The 18,653-nt window shown below is 46.1% G+C and overlaps 1 protein-coding gene across 8 annotated transcripts in view; it reads right to left on the bottom strand.

Annotated features, from left to right (window-relative positions):
- Positions 1-10,468, bottom strand: part of tcf7 (transcription factor 7) — a 35,257-nt gene extending 24,789 nt beyond the window's left edge. For 5 of the 8 annotated variants that reach the window (XM_029847880.1, XM_029847882.1, XM_029847883.1 and 2 more), the window contains exons 1-3: positions 9,976-10,468; positions 9,681-9,750; positions 8,699-8,805 (exon numbers count right to left, since the gene is read on the bottom strand). In XM_029847880.1, coding sequence (XP_029703740.1) covers positions 8,699-8,805; positions 9,681-9,750; positions 9,976-10,158 — 360 coding nt within the window. In that variant the 5' untranslated portion in view covers positions 10,159-10,468. The remainder of the gene's footprint in view (positions 1-8,698; positions 8,806-9,680; positions 9,751-9,975) is intronic. The other 3 variants (XM_029847881.1, XM_011611343.2, XM_011611345.2) reach the window with 1 other exon arrangement.
- Between the last annotated feature and the right edge of the window lie 8,185 nt (positions 10,469-18,653).

Here is an 18,653-nt window from a genome sequence, read left to right as displayed (position 1 = left end):
GATCCTGCCAAGCCGCTTCCCCAGTCAGGCTCAGATGGCTGCAGATGAAACAGTCGCATACGCCGACACGCTCCCCGACGGTGCCGCGCGACCAGGGTCTTGAGCGTTCAGGACTTGTGCTCCTCTGCTCTTTAAAGCGGCACATTTGAGCCCGAGAGAAAACAGGAGGACTTTTCCATGACGGCAGCAGAAACTGAATGTGCTAACCTGAGACGTCTTGGGTTTCACACAAGCTAAGTCGTCCGCAACAACGTTAGCCTGAAGCTAACGTGAGCTCAAATGTTGCTGCTTTACCCGACTTGTATGAATTATTGACTCCCGCAAAGACCGAGCTCACGATTTCGACGCCCGTCAGCGCCAACTGGTGTCGTAATTTACAAAGTGACGGAACAAATCTGGTTCAGCACTGCAGGTGAGACCCGTTCGCAGACACCGGCGGTAAAAAAGAGATGTGTCTGAGCAGGTAAAGCTTTAAACATTTCCATCTGCACCAACGCAGCACAAAGATAGGGAGCGTGCCTGTTAGTGTGTGTATGCGTGCGTGTGTGTGTGAGCGTGCATTCAAGTGACAAAGAGACTCAAGGTCTTTATTTTCCATGGTAAACCACAACCTTGCCTCACTGTATAAACAAGCAAAGATACATGCGCAACAACTTTATGTATTTACACATGCACGCGCGGGCATGCGCGTGCACACGTTGCAACATTGCTCTTCTCACTGAGCCTCAAATAACTTTTCGGCCCAGCCTTTAGCCGCGTCATAAGTAGACGAGCAGAAAATGTGCTCGTCAGGACAATACAAGATGCTTATTGCACCTTTTAGAAACCCACCACCGGTGCCATTTATTCATTATTTTGAATGGAAATGACAGGATTCTGTTAGTTTGGGCGGTGCTGCCCGTGGCAGAGACCCAGAAGAGCAGAGAAATGGACCAGAAATCATGCTGAAAAAGGGCAAAACTGAATAAAGGTTCCAGCAGACGGACAGTCAGGCAGCAGCGGGAGCGTCCCGACAATGGACCCGCTGTCTAAATCTGCCTCAGTCCGGAGGGGGCGCGGCCAAGGACGCCGTAAAAGCATCGCCCGGGGCGTCGCGCTGCCTCTTTTCCCGTCCGATTCCAGCGAAAGGAAGAAAAATTCAGCAACAAACTCTGCAAGTTTGGCGACAACAAAGCAAAGGCTTCACATTCATCCTCAGCTCGATGCAGCCGGAGGCCGGCGATGGTCCCTGCTGCCCCTCTTTACCCTGCAACCCCCCCCCACAACCCCCACCACCGGCCAGCGAAAGCAGAGAAAGAGGATTTGTATTTCTTGAGTGCGGCGGTGAAACGGTTAATGATGTTCATAAGGTGCCAGAGTCAGTTTGAGCTGAAGCTGTGGTTTGATCTTTTTTTTGTTTTCTTGCTTTACCAGGTGCACAGCGCTGTAACCGCTTCTCAATGTTTACAGCTTCCTCCCTTCCGCTACTGCGCTTGTTTTTTGGTTTTTTCTCTAACCCTCCTCTCTTTTCTCCGGCCTCTCCGGACGTCTCAGACTCTCCTGCACGGCTCCTCTCCTCCTTCTCCATCTTTTCTTTCCCTACGTGTAATCGAGACAATCTGATAAATCAGACGATGTGTTTCTTTTGTTCTCAGCTTCCTGCCCGCCCACCTCCTTCCTTTCATCTGTCCTCACCGTGCATACAGTGTTTCCCACATACACGCTCTGTAGTATGTGCAACACCCACACGGTCGCGCACACCCACCGACTACAGTGCAGCGCACATCACCGCTGCTCCACTTTAGGGTTTGTTCTGTTTAGATCGCAGTATCTCACACATCGCAACTACACGTCACACACACACACACACCTCCTCGAACTTCCTGAAACCAAACGCCGAGCTGTGAAGGCACATTTCCGCTTTTCCTCCTCTTTCCACTCTGAGGGCACTTCTCTTTTCCTCAAGGTCGCACCGACCTTCACCATCCCGGTGGGAAAAGAGCGCTCCGCGTCTTTTTTCCCCGACAGAAACAAAGCTGGGAACCAAGGAGGCCAAGCTCATTTTGAGGAAACCTGTTGAAGTGGGAATTCCTCTCCTCGCTGAGAAACGACACTCACGCACATGATGCCAGCAAATGACGCCATGCAAGGTCATCTCAACGCCGCCGGCGTGAGCCCCTCAAACCGCCTCTCGACCCACTTGTGAGGGAGCAACAAGGCCTCGTCTGGGCCGGAGGACGGGTCGGCCCGCTCACTGCGGTCCCCTTCCCCAGGAGCCTAAGCAGGGCACCAGCAGACGTAACTTCCCTCTTCTTGAATCGGACGTTGTGGGACCCTTAACGGGAAGAAGCGATAACGGGAAGAGCGCTAACCCTCCTGCCGATGGCCGGCCAGGTCAGGAAGGAGACGAAGAGGAGACAGACAATAAGGCACCTGGGGTCACGAGGGCACGCACACGTCGACGGCACGAGCCGTCTCATCACATTTCAAGTTGTTTTGAAGCAAAACCAAGAGGACTCTGAGGCAACGGCACTCACGTCAGTGCAGCGTCGCTCTTTATCTGATCATCTGATCCGTCCTGTTGCTTGTGTATTACTTCCTTCCCTCGGCTGATGAGTATCAAACGGAGTTACTCTGTGTGTTGTGAAGGCACCGGCTGGGCTGGGCGGGGAGGTTTCATTCTTCTCAGTATTCAGAATAATATTCTAACATGCCACAGTTCAAGGTCGTCCACATTAAAGGGGCGATAAGGGCCGACTGAGGTTTGTGGCGTGAGGTGACGTCTTTATTGGGAATGCTCTTTATCGCCTCAGATCTGGTAAATACGACCGTTTTGAAGTAAAATGCTGCCGCAGATGTGACAGCTCCTGGAACCTCTTCTTCACACTTGTTTACCAATAGAGTTCAACTTTTCACCTCATGTGAGGCAAAGTGTGACCTCATCAGTGCTCAGTACCTTTCACACAGTCCTGTGCGAAAGGATTTGTCACCGACTCTTTAATGCTCATTGTGTTTGAATGGAATTGTTCAGCCGATCTGTAGATTTACAGTAAATGCTAATTTATGAGAATTCCCAGCAAAATATCTGACAGCACATATGATTTGGTGGCCTGCTGATGGAAAGTCCGACCCTGCGCCTGTGTGTTTATCACCACATGCGGTGTCTGTGAACCTCCACTAATCTAGAGAGTGGCTGCTGCGTGACACTGTTCACCATCGCGGATTATTGACAGTAATGAGGAGGAAATGAAAGAAGACTTCAATTCCCATAGGTCATGTGATTGCTCAAAAAAAAACCTGACAGAAACCCGCAGCATGCAGTCGCCTCACTATGGCTTTTTTCACATCAAAACCACTACAAACCGGGGCAGGAATGTGTCCGTCTCACCTACGCCTGACAGGAAGATCGCTCTTTAAACAACTGCCTGCAATTAACGTTTCCACAGCACAGCTAACCTCATTCAGACACGTTCGGTGACGTGGGAGATTGTAGCTTCGACGCTTACGGGAGCCCTGACATCCAGATTGTTTGTGGAATTACCTCTCTACATAGGCACAGAAATTCTCCCGTTTGTCTTTGAAATGCTGCACAACAGGAAGTGCAGAGCTCAGTTTTGTCTTTAAATAGTTGAGAACTGTGTGTGGAAGAGACAATACTGTCACTCATTAACTGCAAGCCGAAACACCAATCTGGGAGGCCTGCAGTCAGTAAACAAACAACATGGGAGAAACTGTGCGGTTTCACCCGACAGGGCTGTGACTCACCTGGGTGCAGCACCCATACACACACACCCACCCACACACACACACACACGCTCACGCAGGATGCTGGTGGAGACCACACAGACAAACACGAGCCTAAACAATGACATCCTTCTCAACACATCAGCATTTCTGTGTCTCGCTGACGAGACGCTCCTTTAACTTTTTTTTTCTTTTTGGACTGAGATTCTTTATAACAGGAAAGAGATTTCTTTAACAGATGAATTGAATCTAAAAAAATCGATAAAAAAATTAAAAAAAAAGAAACCTTTGACATCTCTGACCTCTGGCTTCCTCTTAGAGGTGGTCAGTGTGGGGAGGGGGATTATGGGAAATGCAGTCCTGAACCAGAGAGGTCACAACTAGCAACAGGGTGATTTTCCCCTTCTATCAGGAAGAACCGGCCCTTTCTTCAACACCCCCATCACTCCTCTGTGTCGGAAAGAAAAAAGTGAATGAATAATTAGAGATATAAACACCTCGGGGGCACCGCTAGATTTCTTTTTCTCCTGATATTCTTTGAAACGTTTCGGCCTCTTGAAACAGTTTTTCTGAGCGGGCTCTCTTTAGGTGCCCCAGAGGCCGCGACTTCAAAGACGAGGAGGCGTTGAGGAGACTCTTACGGTCATTTGTATTTTAATGCCCCCCTCTTCGTGCCCTCCTTCTTCAATGCTCTCTTTACCTCTGAAGCACTTCCCCTTAAAACTCCTTATGCTCAATTTGTCTTTGTCTTCATCTATTTTTGATATCTTTCACGCATTTCCTCTTCCTCTTTGAGTTGTCTCATGTGTTCTTCACAATGCCATTTTCTAACCTTTTTCTTGGCCCGACTTCAATGTAATAAACGTTTTTGCCCTCCATAAATCGCTGAATAAATAAAGACGTCGATTTATTTGCACTGAAATAATATTAATGGGGTGAATCTCCTCCTCACCAGCTGTTGTACAGCCAGCAAAACTAGCACTTTTACTCAAATAAAGAAAACAACGCACGTTTGTCCTTGCAGAAAATGTTTTTTTAGAGGTTTTTTTGAAAGAAAATGAAGAGGATTTTTGCACGTTTGCTTCGAGCAGCAGAGAAAAACATTTTAAAACCAAACTCAGGTCACCCACAACCAAGAATTTGCTCTAAAATTCATCACAGCATCGCCGAGGTTCTAAAAAACTCTATGTAGACCACATTTATGCAAAACTGTAAGTGATATATGCATCCTTTACAACATAAACCCCTTACTTTTGCCTTTTAATCAAGCAGCTTTTCTTTCAGGCCTCTCTCAATGGGAGTTTGGACGGCCTTATCGGAGCCAGTCAGAGCTGTTGAGGCCCCAGCGCTTCGCGTCCCGGCCCCCGGGTCGACATAAAAGGGGGTTGCAGGGAGAGATTAGAGAGGCCTCGGCCTGTGTTGCTGCCTTTTGTTTACTGAGGGACTGGGGGCCGGCTGAACAACCCCCCTGTCAACACCGCAATACAATGGGAAACAAGGAAGTGGCAAGATCCTCGAAGCTCGCTCGCACACACGCTATTAGCCTTTATCTTATGCAATCTACTTTGTAGAATTTAAAAGTTACAAGTAAGGAAAGGAGGGGGGGGGGGGGGAGGAATTGAACAAAGTCAAAGTAGCTAAGAAATGTTTATAGGAAGCTTCTTAATTCTAGTCTATGAAATGAAGGTAAGGAAATTCCCCCAGCACAGAGCGAGCTGTCAAAGATGATCTGCTGAAAATCCCTGTGACTAAGTTAACACACCGTACTTACTGCAAACATCTCCCCCCCCCCGACAAATTCAAGGCTCGTACAGTAAACCCCGGCAGGCTCCCCATCCCGGCACAGCGAGCGGGAAGGTTTCCGGGGCGCCGCGTCGTCTTCTGGAGCCTGTTGACGTCTTTGTGTGACCACAGCTTCCACATCAGAGGGAGTTTCACAGCCTCTCTGATGGTGAATAACGCTTCACACCACCAAATATCATCCTGAACTGCCTCGCAGAACTCAGGCAAAGTCTGGCAGAAGGTCTGAGGGGTTTCTGTCGCCTCTGTCGGACCTGAGACGATTCCCACACCCGAGCCGACGTCCATCACCGGGAGACTTCCAGGTGGTCTGAACCATTTTCCCTGTTAATCTCCTGCTGTTTTCATGGGAGTTCTGCACGCTCTAACATCGCACAGAGCAGATAAAAACCAGACTTTGCTTTTGGGCCGCGGTAGCCACGGCGACGGTGACAATCGGCCAGTTGTGTAGCTTCCACCAAAAAGCATCACGCCAGCACAATCACACCGATCTCCAGGTTCAAACCCAGAAACCTTTCAGGCTCTGTTCGCCATCTCTCCTCTGCTTTTTCTCCCTTAGTTCCCCAGTTTCCTCATTTTCTCTCCACTTTCCACAAAAAGGCCCTGGAAGGCTGTAATCACCGGGCTGCAGCTGCTGCAAACACGGCGACGGCTCAACTACCGATCAACAAAGCTAAATGTGTATTTACGGGGCCACACAGCGGCGATCCCGGCATGGCCGCGATTCAGCAAGTCACCCGAAATGCCACCCTGGATCGCTGACAAACCAGCCCCGGCCGCCTCCGTGTTGCCGCTGCGGTCGACATCATCGCGCGGATCAAAGAGACGCGGATTAAAGGGAGCCAGATGAGATGGCGAAAGGAAGGGGAAGGACCTCCCCGTCGGCTGGAGGTCAACTCCCCGACCCGCTTAAAGACTCGCAATCCTCAAAGCCCGGCAGGCTGGGGGAGTTTGGTTTCGTCTCATTCCCAAATCTCCCCCGTTTGGCTGCTTCCTCCGAAATAGCCGATATCTGGATCCACGCAACAACAGAGAAATATTGTAATAGCAGAATTAGCGCTGAACTTTAGTCCTCAAAGGAGGGAAAATGTTGACATTTACACCAGAACAGTAAAAATTGAAGTTCATCCCCCACGTTCAGATAATCAGCTTTGCTTTCTGCCGAATACCAACAATGAAACCTTTTAAAATCTGAAAGCAGTGCTGAACTCTTCGATTTGGCCTTGTGTTTGGAGAGATAAACCCACGCAACATGTTCCCAGCGGAGCTGAGGACACGGACATGTTTCACAATCATTCTCCGACCATGTTCTCACAGCGAGTTTGACGGCTTCATGTGATTTACAGGAACTCACCGAGGCGGCGACGCTCCCGGATTAGGAAGATTAAGATGACAATGAGAAGTAATTCACTATTGTGCACGACATGTTTCCAGAAAATCATAGAACGGGCCCAACATTTTCCTTATTCACCAGCAATCATGAAAAAACAAAAAGAAATAACGCTTCTGGATGTTTTGGCCTCTGATGCAATTGGTCACATCTGTGACGCTTCCGACACTCAGCTGAGTCATGTGACACAATCCAGCGCTTTAAACGTGCGCAGGTATCAGCCTTGTCCCTGGTGGACATGGTAGCTGCTAATATCGCCTAGAATTCAACCAGCCGGTTGATTTCCTGGTAACCCAGAGACACTTGCAGCACACCAACACTGGGAAAACATCAGACAGTGGCCATTCCTCCCCTTTCTTCTAGTCATCTATCGGCTTTAAAGTTTCGGGTAGAACCGTCGGGCTAATTAGAAGGGAAGTTGTCAACAAGTGAGCATTGTTTGGAGTCCCCCAGACACATCGGGAGAGACAGAGGGCGTTCTCTATCCCACCGAGGCTGATGCACCCCCCAGCTGCCCCAACTCCACCCTCAGCGAAAACGGTGGCCTCCGCGGCTGGCGAGGCGGCTTGTCGCCGAGCCGCACAGGCCGCTGTGCTCGCTCTCCTCATTTGCACAACACGTGTCAAGCAAGACGAGCGTGTCCTCAACGGCTTTGTATGAAGGAGAACGTGACTTCCTGCCAGCAGGCGTTAGCGTCTTTTTGACTGACATAGCCTGATATGCTGCCCACTTCACCTTTTTAGCACCAACAGATGTGCTCGAAATGAAAAAAAATGTGAAGTTTAAGAAGAAAAAAATGATTTAAAAAGAATCAGATGCTTGGATTCATGTTCGCTGAGCCTTTAACTGTCAAGGATTTCCAATGCCGACCGTTTGCGTCTTGAACGGGACATTAAAAAGAACGCAGCGCTAACAACACTTCACGATTCTATTAGCAAATCCCAAATCCCAGCCACGAAGATGTTGCGATGCAGAAAGAGTCGACCATAACCCGCATTAGTTCAGCCTTGTGAGAGGGAACTTGGGGGCGTTAATTCAGGCAACGGGATTAAGCAACACGTGAAAAATGAATTCGGCATAAATGCTTGAGTCCGGTGTAATTAGCCGGCCTGTCGGTGGGTTTTATAGGTGACTGGGAGGAATGTTTGGGTTGTCTAAAGATTAACACTTAGCAAAAAAATGGAAAACATCTCAAAGACAACAAACAATACGCCAACTGCAGCAGACAGATTTTAAAAAGTTTCCCTCATGAGGCGACACAGAACTAACAACATTAGCAATACCGTTCACAAGTGATCAAAGCCCCAAACTGGAACTCGTGTACAGTTTGAGACCGATTCGCCGCCATGTCACTCTCACAGTGGCCCTTTTGAAAATAAATTTACACTTTATTAAATTACACCCAGAGTCCACAACTACAGTGAAAACTCCCCTAACAGCCATAAGAGTCTGTAGCGAAGGACGAATTAACTGCAAAAAGATTTGGTTTCCCACAAATCAGAAACCATGAAATCTGAATCTGAGGGCCTGAGTTTGACAGAAATGGAGCATTTTACACAATAAAATCAGGCCCGCCGCCGTACACGTGCAAATATGAAAGGGCTGTTGCAAAATTTGGTCAGAAAAGTCTCCTCCCGCGTTTACGTCCGCCTCCTCCTGAGGGACGGAACCGCTCACTCCACGTTTGGAGCTGACGTGAGACACTTAAGCACGAGCAGCCACAAGGAGACAAACGGTGACTGGCACACGCCGGCAGCGTGAGCGTTGGGGGATCGGGGTACTTACAGAGGGAGAGACCGAGCCGTTGGGGAGGTAGGGGTCGGGCAGCATGAGGAAGGGGTAACCCGGATACGTCGGCGTCTTGTAGATGCCTCCATCTTGGTGCTTCGACACTGAGGTCAACATAAGAAAAAACAGCAGGTGGTGAATTTCAAACAGCTGCTTCGGTGTTTTAATAAAGCCTCAAGACGACGTTCATTCGGATTTGATTTTATTTGTACTCCCCCGGTGCTGATGAAATATTTTAATGGGGGGTGAGAACAAAAGCCTGTGAATGAACTGTGCGGATGAAGCCGCTCAGGTGTCGGAGTGACTGCAGGTTATATCCTCGAACGAGCGCTGACCACAACACTTCAGACCCGAGCGTGACGACCATCAGGCAGCCGGAGAGGCGTGAACTCCTGTAGCCTATGTGCTAATTGGTCCATGTGGGGGCCCCGCAGGTCGGCCAGAAGTTTGAGATTAAAGCCAACCGAAGAGGACCGAGACAGAATCAATAAAATAATCCCGAAAAGATTTCTTTTGTTTCTGGAACAGAGGTGGAATTAAAGCTCAAACAGTGTTGGCAAGGAAGGAAACACAATCTGGTCATTTGAATCTTACTGATCGCACTTTTTTAGGCCTCACATCTGGATTTAAAAACACACCTCTGCCCTCTAACTTTAACTTTTTAGTAAAGGAAAGTGAAATCGCTCTTGTCTTTTTACACGTGGCCACCCCCCCCCCCCCAAAAAAAACTGTGCATCTTAAGAGTTTAATTAACCTGTGAAGTATCCCAGTTATAAATAAATAAATAAATTGAAAAGTTGCTGAGATGAAAACACTAAAAGATCAGCAACTTTTTTGCATCATGCCTGAACGTCATTGTTTCTAAGTGTATAATACACACGTGTTTTTGTCATTAAAATTGTTTTACAGATCACAAAGCAAAAAATGTGTGCGCGTGTATGTATGTGTGTGTGTGTCGGGGTGTGTGTGTGTTTCTTACCACCGTCGAGATGCTCCCGGTGTTTCTCCGCGAAGCCCCTCTGCTCGCCCTGCTGTGCGCGTCTGATCGCCTGCGGGGGGGTCGACAGCAAAACACCGGTGAGTCACTCCGGAAAAGTTCCAGAGAGAAGGAATCAATCGTGTGAGAGGAGCGCGTGCGTTTAAAGCAATCTCAGGAGCCTGTTTTCACGACTCGCCATCAGTGCGTACTTCTACATTCCACTGCGCCTTTTGCGCCCATCGAGCCGCGTGGAAACTACCAAAAGCAGCCTGGACGCGCGCTCTGTGCCACCTACCGCCGCGTTGGGGCTCTGATTTGTTTCCGACTCGTTCACCAGGGAGGACTTGAGGTCGGCCAGGTCCCTCTCGGTCAGCGCGTTCTCCTGGATCTTCTCCTCCTGCTCCCCTTCGTCTTTGAAGGCGATCATCTCATCATTCGCTCCCAGGTCGTCCCCGCCGCCGCTGCTCAGCTGAGGCATGTCTGCTCGCCCCCACTTTGCGATGCGTGACACTTTTTCAGGAAAAAACAAATAGACTAACAAGAAGAAGAAGAGGAGGGGGGGGGAAAAACTTTACGTGTAACCAAAAACGGAGGAAAGAGCCAGTGTGCGGCTTTTGTCAGATCTCCTCGGCGCGGCGCAGAAACTCCCGGTACATGAAGAAGAAAAAGGGGGGGGGAAGTTGAGATGTGGCTGTTTGGTTGGTAGAGAACTAATGTTTCCCTACAACTGCAAACAGCTCATTTGAGCCAAAGACGAGGCGAGGAGTCGCGACATCAAAGGGCGCGGATGATTGTCAGTTCCAATGACTTGTTGGGGGGGTGTACCGCGATTGTTTCTGCGGAGAGCCTCTTAAAGAGACATCACCTCCCTCAGCTCGGCTCTACGGGCGTTATTCATGACTTCCAGGGGCGGGTTCACACCGTCCGCGGCCCCCGGGCTGCAAGAGCGGAGAAGCGGCGCTGCAGGCTGCTGCTGCTGCTCCTGGTCTCAGGAAATCCAAATATCTGATTGTGCAACAGTGTTTACACTGAAGATAAATGGTGATAAACAGGTGATGACACCAGAGATAATTAGACAGTTAATATAATAAGAAAAATCATTGGGTCAAGATTCAAGCTGTGTATGTAAATAACTATTTACAAGACAAACAATAATGAGGAAAATAAAAACAGGATTAATAAAAGATTGCAAAAAAAATGTGTTCAGCTTTTATATTTATTTCTAATTTGGAAATCCTTTTTTTTTGCAGCCGATTTCAGTGCCGGCTCAGTTAAAATGTAATTACCAAATTACCCCTGGAGACAACTGTGATCCGGCAGTTTGGTTCATTCGCTAACGTTGCCAGTCGGCCTTTAAAGAAAATCGAATCAACCCCAAACGAGAAGGCAGGACTATCACAGCCCATCCAGGCGGTTTCCCTCGTTCATCAAGAGCCGATACCTGACTCTTCCTCACGTGAACTCACCTCCACGAGGACATTTGTTCTCTGTTCATGCTTACGTAACATTAATATTGTGTTCTTATAAACAGCTCTAACATTTGAAATCTACATAAACACCAGGACTGATAAAAGATTAGTGTGTGTTGCATGCGTCCGTTTATGGTCAAACTGTGCAAAACTGTAACTTTTCTAACCCTGACAAATGAACATTGACGTTAGCATAGCTGATGATGACTACGTGCTCCTGGATTAACAATACATAAGCATTTTGTGGTGTTTAAAGTACCCAAGATGCTGCTGTTGCGCTGTGTCGGGCGGTGATTTTGGTACAAAACTGCTTCTGAATGTAGAACAGTCTGAAGGCAACATCAGAACATCAATAACAGACGCAGCATGGTTTTGGCGGGTCTTTACACCCCAGATTTTGTATCAGCCTCCCCAAAAGAAAGCCAAAAAAAAAAGTGTTAGATTTTGCAGCTATTCGAGTGTAGGAGGAGAAGAAGAAGAAAAAATCTAGTTCAGAAATGTAGACTCTAAATTCTGATTATTTATCTCGCCTAAATCCCGATGCCGATGCATTTTTAATGCCGCTACAGTAGCGCTGCTGCTCTTCAGAGTTTCTAATTGAGAAATATTTATACACTCCCATGCTGTGACTTAATTCGTGACTTAATCTGAGCTGGTCGCCTTGAATGAAAATGACGATCCACAGCTGGGAAACGGAATTAAATTCAAACAAAAATGGGCCTGGCATTTGCATAAAGCTGCATATTTATACAATATCGTGGATGCATATTAATAAAAAGATTAAAATGAACAGTATTAATGCATGCAAATCTAAATTATAAATGAGTTGTTTAAACTCCTTGTTTATTCGTCTTGATTAAATATAGACAGCTGTTTTTCCGGAGAGTCGGCGCCGCGGCTACCTCTGCTGGGCCTCGCCGGCTCGTCGCGCTCTCACGCAGTCTCTGGTAAATACGAGAACCCTGTTCTTATTTATTTATTTGTTTATTTTGAATGTTCCCACTGCCCATTCTCCTGACTTGATAATGAGCATCTTTTGTTTTACTCTCTGCGATTGTCTTATCCTGAGAGTTGACGTCGTCCCTGAGCAGGAAATGTCATATACAGTAACGCTGATGTAGCTATGCTACATTTTTCACCTGCACTCCCACTGTGATAAATTTAAAGCTCTTGAAACTAATATGGACCGACTGACCTTCCAGTCATTTTGAAGAAATTTTACATTCCTGACAAAAGAGAATAAAAATAAGATAAACCTAAATACTTTACTGATGATGTGGGCCCGTTTAGGGCTCTGTGGGGGATTTTTTGTGAATCTCAAATATCAAATTAGTCAGCAGTGGTGTGAGTACGCTTCAAACTGAGGACTCAATATCTCCACCTACTGGCCTGGAGAGTTAGTGCAGGTGAAGGACGTCCATGCTGGGTGGACCATCAGCGTCATTCTGATGTTCTAATGAACGTTCAGGATGGTATCTGTGCTAAAGGGCTACACTGAAGTCTAGAACTGAAACAAGATTAAAAGGTAAAGGAATTTCTAGTAATAAAAATCCCTGGAAATTTTGGTGGAAATGCGGCTTTTGAAGAAGTTTAGATCTACAAATATTAAAGTGTGACGCTCCTGGTGCTGAGGATATGGAGCAATCCTGCTCTGCAAGCCCAAAAGACTGAATGAATTCTGTGCAAAAACAAACACTTATCAGCTATTTTGTTAATGTCAAGCACTTCTGCACAACAACACAATGGTTATAATGAGTCACCGGTGGAGGAAACGTTTCTTTAACAGTTGTTTTTATTCTTTGCGGATGAATCATGGTGGGTTAAAAAAAGATTATATGCAACAACATCAGGCACATTAAAGCTGCAGAGTAATTAAATCATGTCCTTTCATTGAGGTTAAACCACATCCAAGCACACATCTCCTAACACGAACCACTTGTGCGCTTTTTTTATTGGTCGTTTTCCTGCAATCAGGGCCGTGTTCTTCCAGGCGGCAGTAATGTGGAACCTCTGTGGATCATTTTAACAGTCGGAGTTGGTATCTGTGTTTCTGCTACCAAAGCAAACAAGGGCAGCGAAAGAAACTCAATAATCAAAGCGGATGGCGACAAATTTGAGTTTAAATCGGCCCGGGGAGGAAAATATTTCTGACTGGATGATGTTGGAATCGCTTCAGAGCACAAGTGGAAGAGGGTGAAGCAAAGTTGAACGGCAACAATAAAGCCACAGAACGTCTGAGGACGAGTATTAATGAAGTTTCCTTCAGTTAGCAAACCGCCTTTAAAGAGACGCTGGGAACATTCCTGGGCTTCGCTTACAAACACCACTCTGAGGCTGATCTATGCAGCTCCAATCATTCATTTAATCTAATCTCATTTAATCATCATTTAATGATCCTGTAGCTGGATTATTGTTGTCTAAACTGGCTCATTTGTCCTGGTGAGGTATCATAGGTAAAGCTCCGCCCACTAGACGCTCACTAACCAGAGCTTTACCAACAGGGACAGCGTCGTGGGGGGGGGAAGTCCACGTGACAACACTCCATCAAATTCCTGACCTCTGACCCTGCTGACCCCTCACTATCAATCTACATCTTTGTGATAACGAACCACAGCTGATTATTTGCACGTACGATGTTAAACCAGGTCCTGCTCAAGGTTTCCTCCTGTTAAAAAGGGAGTTTTTCATCCCACCGTTGATTGTTCGCTGTGTTGGGAACACGTGCACGTATACGCTGGTTGGGTTCTATCCGACTGATATGGACTTCCAAACTCATGACAGCGGGTCAGTCTGAACTTCTGACGACCCTTCCCCATCCGCCTGACTGGAACCTAAAAAACATTCTCCTCCCATCTTCTACAAAAAAAAGTGGAATTCTCGTGCAAAATAATTAGGTTTGTTCAACTTTCTTTGCTGAGTGTTTTTCTGACTGGGATGTTTGTCTCTTTTGATTTGGTAGCAGGCAGTTCCTTTACCTCTTCGTTAGCTCCTTATCAAACATTTATGAGCTGATATCACAGATCTGCTCCGGGGCCTTGGGTGGGTTTTTTTTGGAGGGGGGTCTGGAATCAACAAACATCCACAAGCTTTGAAAACACTCCACTGGTCTTCAGTCACAAACAACTTTTTGGATTTATCAGTGCAGAGAAATTCCAAAAGAGTCCATGGAAAAGTTTTTTGAGGATATTTGCTTCTTGTCTTAGCTAATCCTCGGTTCACAAACTTCTTACACGAAGGTGTTGTGAAAAAATAAAAAACAACTTATCGAAGAGTGAGTGGAAATAACAGCAGAAGAGTGCACCACCGTGTCACCACAGGTTCACACATACACGGTTTGTCTGAGTGCGTCACAGAGCCGATGGGGTGAGGCGAGGAAACAGCGGCGTAGCTACACGAATGGGGTTTGAAGGCAGGTCTGGTGGTTGGGAGATTATTTTTAAAACGTAGACGGGCGGCTGATAACGTGCAAATATGTGTATAGCACAAAGGAAGAAAAAAAACTTCTCAACAATTGGGTTGCAGTGAGACACCGTACGTCAATAAAGGAATTAAATTGAATTATTTCCTGTGACGCTAGAGGTCCGTGTGTCTCTGTTCTGAAGATTCTTCTTACATGCTAATGTGTAATTCTAAATGACTTTTTCATGACATTTTCTATTTGCACCAAGGTTTTTGCTAGTACTGGTGGTTAGTGGTGTGCATAATTTGTTAACTGTGCAAAGATTTTAACTCAGTATAGATTTTTCTTAATTGAGATGTAATTTTTGACAGATCCCACGTTTAAACATGCAGAATAAACTGTCGTGGAAGCTCTATTTTGGCAGAATCTGTGGTTATTAGTTTCAGTTTGTCATGTTTTAACAAAAAGTTGACAGTATATCTGAGTGAGACAAAATGCTCATAGATCATTAAAAATGAAAAGGAAAAAAACTAAACGCAACCTCAGAAATCTTAAAGTGAATGTGAGATGCCAACATCTTTCCCTCGTATCAGTTTTCTTCTAATAAATTCAAAAGAATGACAATGAGGAGGAGCAACAGACCTTGGCCTTTGGTCCTCGGGTTACTGTGCCCTCCACACACACTTTCTCACAGTGTCTCTCACACACACATGCACACACACACACACTGCTTGTTGGCAGCATGGGGAGAGACGTGCTGTAATCTGGGAGGCAGGGAACAAAGGGCCTCGTTAATGCAGAGACTGGCGGGGCCTTTGAAGTGGAGCCAAGTCATTCACTCCTCACACACGTACACACGCACACACAAACACAGAGACACACACAGACACACAGATACACACACACACACACACACACACACAAAACACATTTGCGAATGAGGGAAAAAAAGAGCTAAAGAGTGTCATCTCCCTGAACTATTTAAGGCTTTGTGCATTTCTGTAGATTCAGATCGCAGCGCGAACCTCAAAACTGGAGCAGTTTGGTTCGGAGGAAGCCAAACACATGCGATGATTCCTCTGACATCAAATTCCACAACTTAACTTGACCTGTGGTTGTAAGATCTAAAAGCATGAGAGCATAGAGCCACACCAGGTGCCCTTTAACCCACCGCCCGCAACATCCTGTTTCTAAGGGACACAGGCAAAAAAGAATCTTATAAACTATTCATGACGTCCTGTGTCTGCTGTCAGGTGAGAAGGGTCATTCAGACATGATCAGTCAATTAATTAAATAACTAGATTCAAGCTAATCCTACACTAGCGTAGCAGCAGTTGTGCTGGGGGGAAATATATAAATACAAACGCAAACGTCACCACATCTATGTACAATATTTCAGTACAGTTACAGCAGCATTTGAAAATAAAGTCCACTTTAATGGCTGCCATACTTTACTGTACACATACCGTAATAAAGAGAAGCCATAAGGCGCTAAATTACCCACAGACTGTTATATTCAGGTTGGCACAATAGTTCAAAGCACACTAATAAAACATCCACTCGGAAACAGTGCGGATCATTAAAAATGCTCACATTATTCAGTTCCTTCTTAAGTGGTTTGTTTCATAATTGTTATTCGCGAGGATTTATGATTTAATATCCTCAAAGACGAGCCTGTGTGCGTGTTAGTTAGCAAGAGTTAGAGCTACACCGATGCACTGTTGTATTTTCAGCTCAATTGTAATATAATTTAGATTATTAAGTATTCATCATGTTAAATGAGCACCTATTCTGGATTCTAGCATGTTGTAATCCAGAAAGCTGCAGCTGGTTAATGTGGCCGTTTTGTTGCTGAACCGACATCATATTCAGAGGTTACCAAAGCCAGAAGAGACCATCGTTGTACCTACGATAGTTCAAAAGACTAAAATATTAACAATGATAGTTACAATAATTCACGAGCCAGCGGGTGCCAGAAGGAGCGTCCATGACAGCTGTGTGCGCAACAAACACGAATAACGTTTAAGAAAAAGATTAATCAAACATTCTGCTAACTCTCCTTGGGGTGTTTTTTTTTTTTTAAGGAGTGTCGAAAGAGATCAGAGCACTCTGAAACTAAGCCCCTATTTACCGTGATGGCAGGCCCATTAAATGCAGGCGTCCGCAGTGGTCTCTTTCTAGTGGCGAGTGGGCGGCTCAGGGGCCCTGCAGTTGACAGTTAGCAGCCGATTTTGGGATCAGTTCTTTTTTCCACAGCAAAGGGGACTGATGTGGCCCGGAGAAGGATGTGGATTCACATGATGGATCATTGTTTTGGTTCGGTGGGGAGTGGGTGTGTGAGCCCGCGTGTGTGCACGTGTTTCTGTGCCATTTCGCGCAGTCAGGGATCGGGGAGTCCGTCCCTCTTAGCATCCATGTGTGTAGACATGTGCGCACCAAAGCTGCAAACATATGTACACTAGATATATGAACATGTATGTGACACACATGTACTTCTATGTTTCTGAGGACTTGCAGAGCCATGACATATTCTGCAGCCTGTCACCCTAACTTAAACCTTAACCTTAACCCAACTCTAACCTTTTAAACTAAGTCTCAACCCTCGAACAGCCCTTTGAAGACATGAGGACCAGCTAAAATGCGTCCCTTACAAAAATGTCCTAACTTTGATAGAAGAATGCTATTGGTACACAATAGCATGTAAATGAACACACATGCACACACACCCACGTCACAACAGTGAAAGTGTGCATATTTACATGCTTTGAGTTAATGTTGGGCTCTTTGTTACTGCACAGACGCAACCAGACACATTTTTCCTTGCAGCCGACCGCAGGCTGGTTTGAAGAAAATATGATGCTGTGATATCAAACAGAACCAGGAGATCCAGCTCTGTTCTGGTTGTTTCTTCTGAGCTTTCAAAACAGGCCTATTCTTGCAAAAGCAGAGGATGTGTGCAGGAGACTGAGTCATCCACTTTTGCACAGTGAAACGGTTCTCAAATCAGGATAAAAAAGAATCTTTTGAAGAATAAAGGGGAGCGAAGCTGCGATCCTCAAGGTCACTGTAGATGGAGAGTATTTCGCTCGCCAGACTTCACAAAGCAGCTTTATCTGAAAGCACCGGAGGAAATTAAAATCCTCATTTCCAACCGTTAAGGTTCAGGTTACTTTATTTATTCTTGTAGGTCAACTTTGTTTCTCTTTCCAAGGCCGTCATCAGTCACAAAGCAACACTAAAATTTCACTAAATAAAAATAAGAACAAAAAATCAGTGTAGCAGCTGGAACTGTTAGCAGCAGAAAGCCAGGAGGAAAAGCTTTCTGTTTTTTTTAATTAATGTTTTAATTAAGTTTTATAGTTTTACAATGCCATAATTTCTTTTTAAATTTTCTATCAATTCCGGGAGGAAAAAGTCCCATTTAAATGTCAAAATATCTATTTATTTATAGATTAAATTCAGATTTTGCTAATCATCTTAGCGTCACGTCATTTTCAAAGCTGTTTTCTTTCATCCTTGTTTGAATAAAATCATTTCCCCAGTTTTAAATACAATAACATTCGATCATCTCTGTCCTGAAACGTCACCAGTCCCACATAAAAGCGAATGTTGGCTCTGGACCCGGGTCTGATCCAACTTTGACCTCCTCTCCTCTGCTGCCTGCTCGGAGACTTAGACTGACCTCTTGAGGAGCCTAATGGAAGTAAATCTGGGGTGGGGCCCTCACAGGAGTCAGCGAAGGAGCCCAGCAGCCATCAGGCGTGAATAAAACCCTTGTTTGACTCTTCATGGACGCTCGCACGAGTTCTGCCGATCAAACATAAATGTTCTATCTGATGATACTCCGGCCGCTCCAGAGCAAAGCCGCACGCTGCCGTCAGATTTTCATCAGCCAGCACATTATTCATCCTTCGCTCCCATCTGGGTTTGATCGGCCGGGCTCCTCAGATCTTTCCTCCATTGCTCTTGAATGAAGGGAACATCTGACTGTGCAACTGGAGCGTGGCTGTATTACACACTCACACCGAAGTTTTACTCCAAAAAAAGAAGAAAAGAATAAATGCAGGAGGTCACGGAAGTCGTGGCTCCGGGACGCTGTTATTG

Source organism: Takifugu rubripes, chromosome 15 (assembly GCF_901000725.2).
Source record: "Takifugu rubripes chromosome 15, fTakRub1.2, whole genome shotgun sequence".
In the NCBI taxonomy this organism is placed as follows: domain Eukaryota; kingdom Metazoa; phylum Chordata; class Actinopteri; order Tetraodontiformes; family Tetraodontidae; genus Takifugu; species Takifugu rubripes.
This window is presented reverse-complemented; position numbering and strand designations above follow the sequence as displayed.